The sequence below is a fragment of the Myotis davidii genome, unplaced genomic scaffold (genome assembly GCF_000327345.1).
Source record: "Myotis davidii unplaced genomic scaffold, ASM32734v1 scaffold1203, whole genome shotgun sequence".
NCBI classification, from domain to species: Eukaryota; Metazoa; Chordata; class Mammalia; order Chiroptera; family Vespertilionidae; genus Myotis; species Myotis davidii.
This window is the reverse complement of record NW_006294353.1, coordinates 153,934-165,207: the sequence shown is the minus strand read 5'-3', so window position 1 is coordinate 165,207 and position 11,274 is coordinate 153,934. Positions and strand designations below refer to the sequence as shown.

The 11,274-nt window shown below is 59.1% G+C and overlaps 1 protein-coding gene across 8 annotated transcripts in view; it reads left to right on the top strand.

The window, feature by feature from the left end:
* Positions 1-9,926, top strand: part of MYO9B (myosin IXB) — an 83,768-nt gene extending 73,842 nt beyond the window's left edge. For 5 of the 8 annotated variants that reach the window (XM_006768427.2, XM_015567003.1, XM_015567000.1 and 2 more), the window contains 15 exons: positions 35-228; positions 1,997-2,095; positions 2,216-2,389; positions 2,501-2,542; positions 2,714-2,825; positions 3,791-3,864; positions 4,273-4,465; positions 4,551-4,679; positions 4,918-5,023; positions 5,191-5,322; positions 6,551-6,674; positions 7,131-7,178; positions 7,527-7,672; positions 8,321-8,448; positions 8,567-9,926. In XM_006768427.2, the coding sequence (XP_006768490.1) occupies positions 35-228; positions 1,997-2,095; positions 2,216-2,389; positions 2,501-2,542; positions 2,714-2,825; positions 3,791-3,864; positions 4,273-4,465; positions 4,551-4,679; positions 4,918-5,023; positions 5,191-5,322; positions 6,551-6,674; positions 7,131-7,178; positions 7,527-7,672; positions 8,321-8,448; positions 8,567-8,982 (2,117 nt within the window). In that variant the 3' untranslated portion in view covers positions 8,983-9,926. Of the gene's footprint in view, positions 1-34; positions 229-1,996; positions 2,096-2,215; positions 2,390-2,500; positions 2,543-2,713; positions 2,826-3,790; positions 3,865-4,272; positions 4,466-4,550; positions 4,680-4,917; positions 5,024-5,190; positions 5,323-6,550; positions 6,675-7,130; positions 7,179-7,526; positions 7,673-8,320; positions 8,461-8,566 lie in introns of all 8 variants that reach the window. The other 3 variants (XM_006768431.2, XM_015567001.1, XM_015567004.1) reach the window with 2 other exon arrangements.
* The last annotated feature ends 1,348 nt before the right edge of the window (positions 9,927-11,274 follow it).

Here is an 11,274-nt window from a genome sequence, read left to right as displayed (position 1 = left end):
GAGCCCACCCTCACCAGCCACTCCTTCTCCCCAGCAGCCCCATCGGGCCACCAGCACCGCCACACCACGGGCGAGAAGCACACCAAGGAGACAGGAGGCAAAGGGAAGAAAAACCGAAACCTCAAGATTGGCAGAATCACGGTGTCAGAGAAGTGGCGGGAGTCGGTGTTCCGCCAGATCACCAATGCCAACGAGCTCAAGTACCTGGATGAGTTCCTGCTCAACAAGGTCGGCCAGCGCGGGTTCGGGGGACACAAGACAGGCACAGGGTGGGGTATGTGCGCGGGCTCAGGTCGGGGCCACCAGGCTGTCACCACCCAGCAAAGTGCTCAGGGGCACCGTTCTAGCACAGGAAGTGACGTTTCCTGTAAAACCTGGCCTGGGCTCACACAAGACCACTTGTAACTTCTATTCACCTTGGTCAGCCCAGGAGCAGGTGTCCTCAGCACCTGAGGGGATTGGCTCCAGGGCCCTTGTGGATAGCAAAATCCGTGGATGTTCAAGTCCCTTATACTGGTATGTGGGCTACAGCAGGGTGTGCCGACACGTCACCGCACTCACTTGGATTCCAAGTTGTGCTCAGCACGTGGCAAATTCAGGTTTTGCTTTTTGAACTTTCCAGGGTGTTGTGTTTTGTTCTTGTTTTCTGAATTGGTTAAATCTACAGATGTGGAAGCCATGGCTATGGAGGGCCAACTTAATTTAAATTTCTCTGCAAAATGTCTGTGAGGTCTTATTAGGGGCTGGACACAACGTGCAGAACTGTGTTATAATCCAAAGCATCTGAGCCCTGGCCCGTTTGGCTCAGTGGGTAGAGCGTCGGCCTGTAGACTGAAGGGTCCAGGGTTCAATTCCTGGTCAGGGGACATATCTGAGTTACAGACTGGATCCCCAGTGTGGGGCGTGCAGGAAGCAGCCGATCCATGATCCTCTCTCATCATTGATGCTTCTGTCTCTCTCTCTTCCTCTCCCTTCCTCTCTGAAATCAATAAAAAAATATATATTTTTAAAAAGCATCTGGTTCAGGGATGAACCTGTCCCAGGGGCCATGGCAAGGGGTTGCAACCTGTGCTGGAATTGTCTCACGTGCACACGCTCAGGCATTGTCTCATCTGCACACGCCCAGCAGGTTCGTTTTATCCTGTGGTTCCTGCCCAGGATGTTTGAAACCTGCAGTTAGAAGACACTTAGACGCTTCGTCTGTTGTGTTGCAGTGACCTTTGCAACTGCCCCTCTTGCACACATACACAAGGACACACAAACACCAAGATCCGGAATAACCTGCGCAGGACACACCTATGTCCCACTGGACTGTCTCTCAGTCCATCATCCTCACTGTGACTCAGCCGTGGCCCAGCCGTGGCCATGAACTCATTTTGTTTAGAATAAGCTTTTACAAAATGCACTGGGTCTCGCGGCTGATGCTGATTGGACGCTTACTTGTGCCGCTGAGGTGACTGAGCCATGGCCTCGTGGTGGTCACGGCTCCGGCTGCAGAAAAGCCCTCAGCGGACAGAGCAGGATGGAGAGCTTCTCAGAGGCACCGCAGGCTGGCAGTCGACCCTGCAGAGGGTGGCGGCATCGGGAAATAATCAGGCTACAGAGCAGCCCTGGTCCTGGGGCCTGTCCAGGGTCAAGTGCTTGTGTGGCAGTTCTGCCTCCAGGGGATTTTGCAACGTCTGCACATGTTCTAGTCTTCACAGTTGAGACTGCTACTGGCATTTGGTGTGTAGAGACCAGGAGTCCTGCTTTTCTCCACCCCAGCCCCCTCCCCGCCCCACAATCCCCAGTGAGTGATCCAGCCCCAAATGTCAACAGTTTGAACCTGGGCTAAATGGACCGGAGAGACCAGAGTTGGCCAGAGAGCCCTGATTTTATCCTGTGAGCCCAGGGGAACCAGGGAAGGGTTGGGGGTGGGACAGAATGGTGACCACTCAGATGCTCAACCTGAGGAGGCACAGGGTCAGTGGGTCTCTCCTTTCCTCCGCCTCCACAGATAAATGACCTGCGTTCCCAGAAGACACCCATCGAGAGCTTGTTCATCGAGGCCACAGAGAAGTTCAGGAGCAACCTCAAGACCATGTACTCAGTTCCTGTATGTGTGACCCCAGCCCCAGGGGGCCCTGGCAATCACCCAGCCTTCCCCAGGACGCACCTTGCCCCCAACCCCACCCCATCAGTCTGTCCAGGGGAGTCACACCTCCCATCCTTGCAGAACGGGAAGATCCACGTCGGCTATAAGGACCTGATGGAGAACTACCAGATCGTTGTGAGCAACCTGGCGGCCGAGCGCGGCGAGAAGGACCCCAACCTGGTCCTCAACCTCTTCCAGTCCCTGCTGGACGAGTTCACCCGTGGGCATAGCAAGAATGATTTCGAGCTGCCCAAGGTTGGTGGAGCCACTCTGAGTATAGGCAGGGTCCCAGCATGGTGTGGGGGGGCAGCTGGGGAAAGGGTTACCCCAGGGGCCCACACAGACCTACCTTGTGCTTCCTCACAGCAAAGCAAAGCTCAGAAGAAGAAGCGGAAGCAGGAACGAGCTGTAAGTATGAGTGTGCACACGTGTGTGTGTGTGTGTGTGTGTGTGTGTGTGTGTGTGCGCGCGCGTGCATGCGCAGGTGAGCGTGTTTTCCCGCCCGGTCCTAAAGAAACCAGCTGTGAGTGAGTCGCCCCTGGCTCTGAGATGCTGCTCAGCACCCTCCTCGGTCCCCAGGTCCAGCAGCACAATGGGCACGTGTTCGCCAGCTACCAGGTGAGCATCCCGCAGTCGTGCGAGCAGTGCCTCTCCTACATCTGGCTCATGGACAAGGCCCTGATCTGCAGCGGTGAGTGTCCCAGATCTCCAGCTCTCCCCGCCCCCCCACTGTACCCCTGACCCCTCCACCATGCCCCCAACCCTCCACCAAACCCCTGATTACCCATTATAACCCATGGTAACCCCTGACCCTCCACCAAATCTCCAGACTACCCCTTACCTCCTGACCCCCTCGGTACCCTCTCACCCCTCACAGTGCCCCCAACTCTGCCACCATGTTCCCAACCCCTTACTGAGCACCAGGGCCTTCCCCCCAGCCACATCTCACCCACTCCATCCCCCGCCAGAGCAGGTCCCCCTGTGTCCCACCGCTGGGCCTGTGTGCACACACCTGAGCCGCTAGCCCCTCCCACCTGTTCCAGGGGAAGCCAGGCAGTCCCCACCAGCAGACCCTTGGCCAGGTGGACAGGAGCAACCAAGCACTTGCACTTTCCTGGGACCAGCCAGGCCTGGCTTTCTTTTCCACACAGGGTCTCCTCCCTCCCTCTGGGCCATGTGAGAGCAGTTCTCCCTCCCATACCTGCCATCAATACCTCAGCAGCTGTCACTGTGCTGAGATGAGGATGCACCCCGGTGCCACCTACTGTTTATTGTAGCTGATTTCTTCTTTCCATGCATGCCATTCCCGTAGTCTGGTGTTTGGTGTGGTTGGGAGAAACAAAAGCAACATCACTCATACCACCATCACAGGCCAAATCCTAGGGGCTACCCCTGGCAGGACTGAGGCGTAGGCCCCTGAGCTCTTGCTCCTGTCGCACTGGTCAGGTTGGCTCGGAGGACCACCAGCTACGAACACCTGCCAACACAGCCCCTGGTCTGGGAATCAGGGCAGAAATTTGTGTGGTGCAAGTTTAGAATTCATTTGGCGGGTCCCTGTCCCCCTGGCCATTGGGACGGGCAGCCACGGGAACCTGAGGTTCCTAATACTCCGCCTGTGACCACCCTCCCCCGCCCTGCCCCACCATGACCTCCTAGTGTGCAAGATGACCTGCCACAAGAAGTGCATGCACAAGATTCAGACCTACTGCTCCTATCCATGTGGGAGGAAGGTGAGCCCATCGCGGCCGGGAGCTGTGCAAAACCACACTAGGTTCAGGCCCAGGTGCCCCCAGCCAAGCACATCGGGTTCTGCCTGAGCCCCTAAGGCAGGGGCCAGGCTTGTGTGGCATCTCAGACCTGGCCCTGCTCTTCCCTTCCCTGGGTGGTGGAGGGGACCCCCCTCACTGTGCCCCCGAGGAAGGCGGGGTCCTGAGCACTGGGCGGCAGCAGGAGCTGGGGCTGATGGCTCTGAGAGGACCATGGGTGCTCCTCATAGGGAATCCCTGCTCCGGGGCCCTTGATCTGACCTCTGCAGCCTGCAGTGGGGGATGAAGGACAGAGGGGTGGAGCCACGGAGGAGGCTGAGGGCAGCCAGGAGGACAGCTCACCCAGGCTTCCCCTCGACCCCGGGATTGCAGAGCGAGCCGGGCACCGAGCCGGGCCACTTCGGCGTGTGCGTGGACAGCTTAACCAGCGACAAGGCTTCGGTGCCCATCGTACTGGAGAAGCTTCTGGAACACGTGGAGATGCACGGCCTATACACCGAGGGCCTCTACCGCAAGTCAGGCGCCGCCAACCGCACGCGGGAGCTCCGGCAAGCGCTGCAGACAGGTGGGTGCTACGGCAGGTGGGACCTGCGCACAGGCCGGGCTCCTGCCTGCACTGTGCTCACCGGCCCTGCCCACCCTTCCCTCAGACCCCTCGACAGTCAAGCTGGATAACTTCCCCATCCACGCCATCACCGGGGTGCTCAAGCAGTGGCTGAGGGAGCTGCCCGAACCCCTGATGACCTTTGCCCAGTATGGCGACTTCCTCCGAGCTGTGGGTGAGTCCTGTGACGGTGGCAAGGGCAGGCAGGTGGCTGATATCGGGGTCGTAGGCATGAGTACCCTGTGGCCAGCCAGGGAGGTGGGACCACCCAGTCACAGCTAAGAAACCAAGGCCTGGGGTGGGACCCAGACCGCCTGTGGCCCTGCATTCTTGCCCCACACGGCGGAGGCTCTCCTGTCCCCACGGTGTGTGGAGGTGGGGCCTGCGGGGAGCTGATACCTTGGCCTTCCTAGAGCTGCCAGAGAAGCAGGAGCAACTGGCCGCCATCTATGCCGTCCTGGAGCACCTGCCGGAAGCCAATCACAACTCCTTGGAGCGGCTCATCTTCCACCTGGTCAAGCAAGTGCCCGCTGCCACTGTCTGTGGGATGGGGGGTCCCTGCAGGAGGCCCCACTGCCCACTCCCGGCGAGTGTTCTCGGCTGGCTCTGCACCAGGACGTGGGTCCATGTTGAGGGTCTGGGGGGATCCCCCGGCCACCCCTCCCTAACTGCCGCTCGCTGCGCAGGGTGGCCCTGCTCGAGGACGTGAACCGCATGTCGCCCAGTGCGCTGGCCATCATCTTTGCACCCTGCCTCCTGCGCTGCCCTGACAACTCAGACCCGTTGACCAGCATGAAGGACGTCCTTAAGATCACCACGTGAGTGCCAGGCCAGCCCCACCCCCACACACACTCTGGGTGGCCCTGCCAGGGACCCTTCCAAGTTCTTTTGAGGCTGAAGACTATGAAGGAGGGGAAGACCTCACCCCTCATCCCAGGGTGAGGGACAGACATGCACCAATGTGCTCCCTTCCGGCAGCAGAGAGCTCGTAGCAAACAGAAGCGCTGGTCTCCAGGTTTCTCCTGTCCCCTGAGCCTTCTGCAAAATTCTCCAGAAATTCCTCAAAAGGGTTCGATTCCCAGTCAAGAGCTCATGCCTGGGTTGCAGGCTCAATCCCCAGTGTGGGGCGTGCAGGAGGTAGCTGGTCAATGAATTCTCTCTCATCATTGATGTTTTTCTCTCTCTTCCTCTCTGAAATCAATAAAAATATATTTAAACAGAAATTTTTTTTAAAATGTTCCTCAGAAGATCGTTAGACATCAGTCAGTAAGAGGACATAGTGTAGGTGACTTGAGAAAACAAGAACCTGTCACTGTAGGTGGTTTCATGGGGCAAACACACCCAGAAGGCCTGACAGTGAGCCCAAGGCCACACTTGTCACGACGACTGAAAGGCGACGGGCAGGCAGTGGGAACAGGGGCCCGGCTGGCCCGACAGGTTTGCTTCCAGCCTCTTCCAGCACCGTCTGTGCTCCTTTGTTCCTTTGTGCTTCCGGTGACGGGGAAATGAGTGACTGGGCGTCCATCCAGCCCGAGTGCCCTCCGTGCTGAATACTCCAGGTGGAGTCCCTCAGTACTGACCGCTCCAGGCTGGCCCTGACTACTGAGCCCATGAACTGCTGGTTACAGTGCATGTTCTGGAGCCCTGGGGGCCAGCTGCCTGCAGGCCTTAGGACAAGTTGCTCAGCCTCCTGCACTTCATACTAGTACTTCCCTGTGAAATGCGATAATCCCCACCCTGCCGCGTGACTGAGGAGTCAGTTCACTCTGACCCTCTGTGTGTACTTCTTCCTTCCGACAAGGAGGCGTGTTGAGGTGGAAACTCAGGCTCAGAGAGGTGGAGTGAGTCGTCCAGGGTCACCCAGCCAGTCAGCTGGGGTCAAGATGGCAGCTGCAGCCATATCCCTGGCCCTGCCTGGCCTCCAGATGGGTCTTTGCCTTGGCCATGGTGCCATCTCCAGCCAACACCTCCCTGGATACCAGGTCCCCCGGCCAGCCAGCCCTGGCACCGGATCTGAGTCACCCTCTCCATGGGACTTCGTCACAGGTGCGTAGAGATGCTGATCAAAGAACAGATGAGGAAGTACAAGGTGAAGATGGATGAGATCAGCCAGCTGGAGGCCGCCGAGAGCATTGCCTTCCGCAGGCTCTCGCTCCTGCGACAGAACACTGTGAGCACTCTGTGTGGTGGGGTCCTCCGCGGGGATGTGGTTGGAATGTGGCCTGGGTGGGAGTGGCCCTGTGAGCAGGGCTTGGGTGTCAGGGCGGGGTCTCACTTCCCTTACCACCAACACCCCTGCCACAGGCAGCTTGGTCCAGGGCCGATTCCTGCCTCAACCAAATGACTACTGCCCTGTCCTCTTTGCTGACTGCCCCTCTCAGGGCAGTGGGAGACCGTCACCCACTTGGTGGTGTTACCTCCTCCAGCCCTGGTCCTTGCTGACTTGGGCCCCGCCCATAGGGGACTGATCCCTCAGAAGTGGCCCCAGAGTGGGGGTGGGAGGGATTTAAAAGGGCAGGTCCTGAGCTTCCATGGGAGGACATGCCCTTGTCCCCATGGACCAAAACAGAACTGGTGTCTTCATCGTGGTCCCATGTGGTCACCCTCTGTTCATCTCTCCCCCCAGCCATGGCCTCTCAAATTGGGGTTTTCGTCTCCCTATGAGGGGGTCCTGGTATGTACACGGTTGGTGGGCCCACCCTGCATGTCTTCAGTGCCGTGCATGCGGGGGTTCCCCTCTGCCCCAGGGTCCTCGTAGGGTAGGCCCAGCATGTCCTAACACCTGGAACTGCATGCTGGGGGAGGCCTGTTGCCTGTTGACCACCTGTGTTGAGGACAACTAACCAGCTGTGCCAGGGCCACTTGGTTAAGAGTGGTTCCTGGAGAAGCCTCACTAAGCCCAGCCAGCCAGCCACAGCAGAACTAACCACCCCTCGAGCTGTGCACGCCACCCTCTCTCCACCCACAAGCACTGACCCCACCCGCCTGAGAGGCCGCCAAACCTGGTGCTTCTCTGTTGCAGAACAAGAGCCCCACAGCCCGGGGAAGCAGCGGCGGCCCAGAGGAGCTAGGGGTGCTGCCAGAGGAGGAGGCAGCCGGCCACGATGAGGACGAGGACCGGGAGAAGGAGATCCTCATCGAGCGGATCCAGTCCATCAAGGAGGAGAAGCAAGTGTCCCTCCATCCCCTTCCCGCCCTCGCCTGCACCATCCAGCCCCATCCACCAGTCCCTCCACCGTGCACTCCGGAGCCAGTGGGCCAGGCTCAGTCCTGCCGCCCGGGACCCACCTCATGGAGGAGCGCTGCGCTCCTAAAACAGCCTGGAGCGCTGTTTAAGTTCCTTCTTCACCACAGGGAACCATGGTGCCCACTGGGAGAGAAAGGGCAACAGGGAGGATGTTCAGACTTTGTCTTGAAGGTGGCCTTAGCTGGGGTGACTGATTCATTTGTGTCCAGTTGGGATGTGAGTGTGAAATTGTGCCAGGAGAACAGATGTGACCCAGAGCAGCTGGCCACCCTAGTCTTACAGAGTAGGGCGCTCCAGGCAGAGGGAACAACGCGTGCAAAGTCCTAAGGCAGGAGCTCCTCGCTTGCTCAGTCCTGGGCCAGGTGCCTGGCTTCCCTCAACAGCCCGACACCTTCTTCCTGTGAGCTTTGCGGGGCCAGGTATGCTTTGGGGGTGGGGCGTTCTGGAGGCAGGGAGTCCCATCCCAGGACCAGGATGTCCTGCTCTGTCCCATACTGTCCTGGCACTTTCCATGGGGTAGTCTGTCACTATGGGAACAGCCTGGGACCCGGGACCCCTCTTGTTCCCAGGGAGGATATCACCTACCGGCTGCCAGAGCTGGACCCTCGGGGCTCCGACGAGGAGAACCTGGACTCGGAGACTTCGGCCAGCACCGAGAGCCTATTGGAGGAGCGGGCCGGGCGGGGGACCTCGGAAGGTCAGTATTAAGGTAGCGTCTGCTTTTTTCCTCCCGTGTCCACCCCTGGCAGGCCCCCGGGCAAGGGTCTGTCTGCCAGCCTGAAGCTGCAGTAACCCTGCCATCTGTCTCTCAAAAGGACCCCCCGCACCTGCTCTCCCCTGCCCCAGTGCACCTGCCCCGAGCCCCCTCCCCGAGGTGGCCGCCTCTCCAAGACGAAGGCCGTCGTCCTTCATGACGGTCAGAGTGAAGACTCCCCGGCGGACCCCCATCATGCCCACGGCCAACATCAAGCTCCCCCCTGGCCTGCCCTCCTACCTCCCTGGTCAGGCACCAGGTGCCCAGGAGGCTGCCATGCTAGTGAGGCGCCGAGAGACACCTGCCCGACGCCCGGACCAGATACACTCTGTGTATATCACACCGGGTGCCCACCTGCCTGTGCAGGGCACTCAGGAGCCCCTGGACAAGGATGACCAGCCACCTGGGGCCAAACGGAGGTACTCGGACCCCCCGACCTACTGCCTGCCCCCCACCTCAGGCCAGGCCAATGGCTGAAGGCCCGCAGGACCAGAGTCAGAACATCTGAGGACAGCCGTGTGCCGGAGCGCCAGCATTCGGCTCTCCGAGAAGGGTCTGGAATGAAAAGCTCCAAGAGCAATGTGAGCTGGGCACTGGCTCCAACTGCAGAGTCCAGCAGGGAGAGGCCGGCCAGGGCTGAGCCCCGGTTCACACAGATGTGCCGCCGAGAGCCCCAATCCTGGCAGGCAGCCTGGTCGCTCCCACCCCGTTTTGTACGTTTTGTATGGTTTTACAGTTAACTGTTACCTTGTGCCTGGTTTACATAACTTTAAACTGTAACAGCCTTAACAGAGACCAAACTGTTTTTTATATGTGTATGTACAAACTTTTGTATTAACGCCCTGCCTCGCCTTTATAACCTGGACACGGACTTCAGAGCAAAACCCACATGGCCGCCGCCTCACCTCGAAGGCTCAGGCCCACAGTGAGGACGGCTTGGACCAGGGGTTTGGACAATTGGGGCACCTGACTGTCCCCAGTCTGTCTGGGTCTCATCCTCAGGCCTGGCCAGCAGTCCTCAGCCCGCGTGCATTCAAAGAAGCAATGGAGCCTTCCATGGTGACCCAGGCTGTTGGCTGGAGTGAGGACAGGAGGTGGGGGGCAGCCTTCACCTGGGGGACCACAGACCTCACATCCAGGGTGACTCAATGTGGTCATCACTCTGTCCACTGTTCCCTGAGTGGAGGAGGCCACCCTTGGCACCGCCTGCCCCTTGTGGCAGAACAGGAACTCAGGATTGCTCAAGGGCGAGGAGGGTGAGGCCTGAGTTTGCACATCCCTGGGAACAGCCTGGGGACCTCCAGAGTGGGGCTCCTGTCTCTCAGGCTCCTCTCACTCCCTGGACACCTGGACAGATGGCCCTGGGTCTGGGACTAGAGGTGTCCTACAAACCATGTGAAATAAAGAAAAGGTGACTGAGGTGTTTGATGTGATACCTGCTCTGGGTGGGAGGAGCATGGGGCAGCAGGGTTGTGGTCTCCTCTGGAAGGACCTGCCTTGCTCCTGCAGCAAACACCGCTGTTGGAATTGCACACGTATCCATCCCTGGGGGGGTCTGGCCTGCTGGAGGCTCATGCATATTGATCCAGAAACCAGAGGGAGCAGAGAGTACCTGGAGCTACATTCAGTGAGAAGAGCCTGCTGTCCTGGGAGTTGCCTCTTGTCACCCTCTTGCAGCCTAACCCCAGCCAGGGCCATCCACCCTGAGGGCCTCACAGAGCCAGGAACAGCGTCCCCACACAAGCTCCCAGGCTGCAAACGGGCAGTTGTGGGAGCTGGCTGGCAGGTGGGGGCAGTGAAGATTGCACGTGTTAGGGAATTGTCCAAAGTCACACGCTGGGATGGGGCATGGCTGGGATTCAAAACCTGCTGCCTCTGGAGCAGCTGTTGCCAGTGGTCCGCGGACCACTGCTAGAGTGTCCCTTTATCCATCCTGGGCTTGGCTTCATCCATTGTATCCTTTGAAGACACCAGGCCTACTGGTGTGATGGGAACACAGGTGACCTGGGGCTGGGAAGATAAAACCTTTGCACTCCAGGGTTGTCCCTGTGCAGCCTCCATCTTCATTCACCCTATCTGCTCAGGATGAGCCTTGGCTCCCTGGGGGGCGGGGGGCTAGGACTGGGTTCTTTGCATGGGGGTCTGAGCCTTAGGGGTGACCCAGCCCCACCTCACTCCAAGGGCTAACCTGTGTCCCCCTTGAAGCGACACCGTCCCACTGCCCACTTCCCAAGAAAGGGCTGGAGGGTTGAGTCAAGAGTCGGGGTTGGGAACGAGGTGCTCATAACCACATAAATTCGGATGGGAACCCAACCCATGGATTCTGAAGTCCAAGGCCCCAGGGGTGGGCAAACTTTTTGACTCTAGGGTTCAAACGGGCCGTAGTTTGCCCACAGCTGCCTTAACCTCTTCCCTCCTCCCCTTCCCGAAAGAACTCCGGGAAGGCTGCTGGTGTGTGGTAAGAACCCAGCCAGGAGTGAGTGTGGTGAGGAATTTTGAAGTGGGGGGTGTGGGTGATCAGAGACTGAAGGGGGGGGCGGGGGGAGTGATCAGGTTGCACGTGCGCCTGACACCGAAGGACCTACGTGGTCCTCAACCTTTCGTTAAGGGTTGAGATGGCCAAGACGAAAGCTGGCGGTCCGGCCCTGAGTAAATATGGACCCGGCGGCCTCTCCAGGAAACAAGACTACTCCCGCCCTAAAGCTGGGACTGGGAAAGAGAGGGGCACGCCCACCCGGAAGGAGGTCAAATGAAGGCACTTCCGCCCTC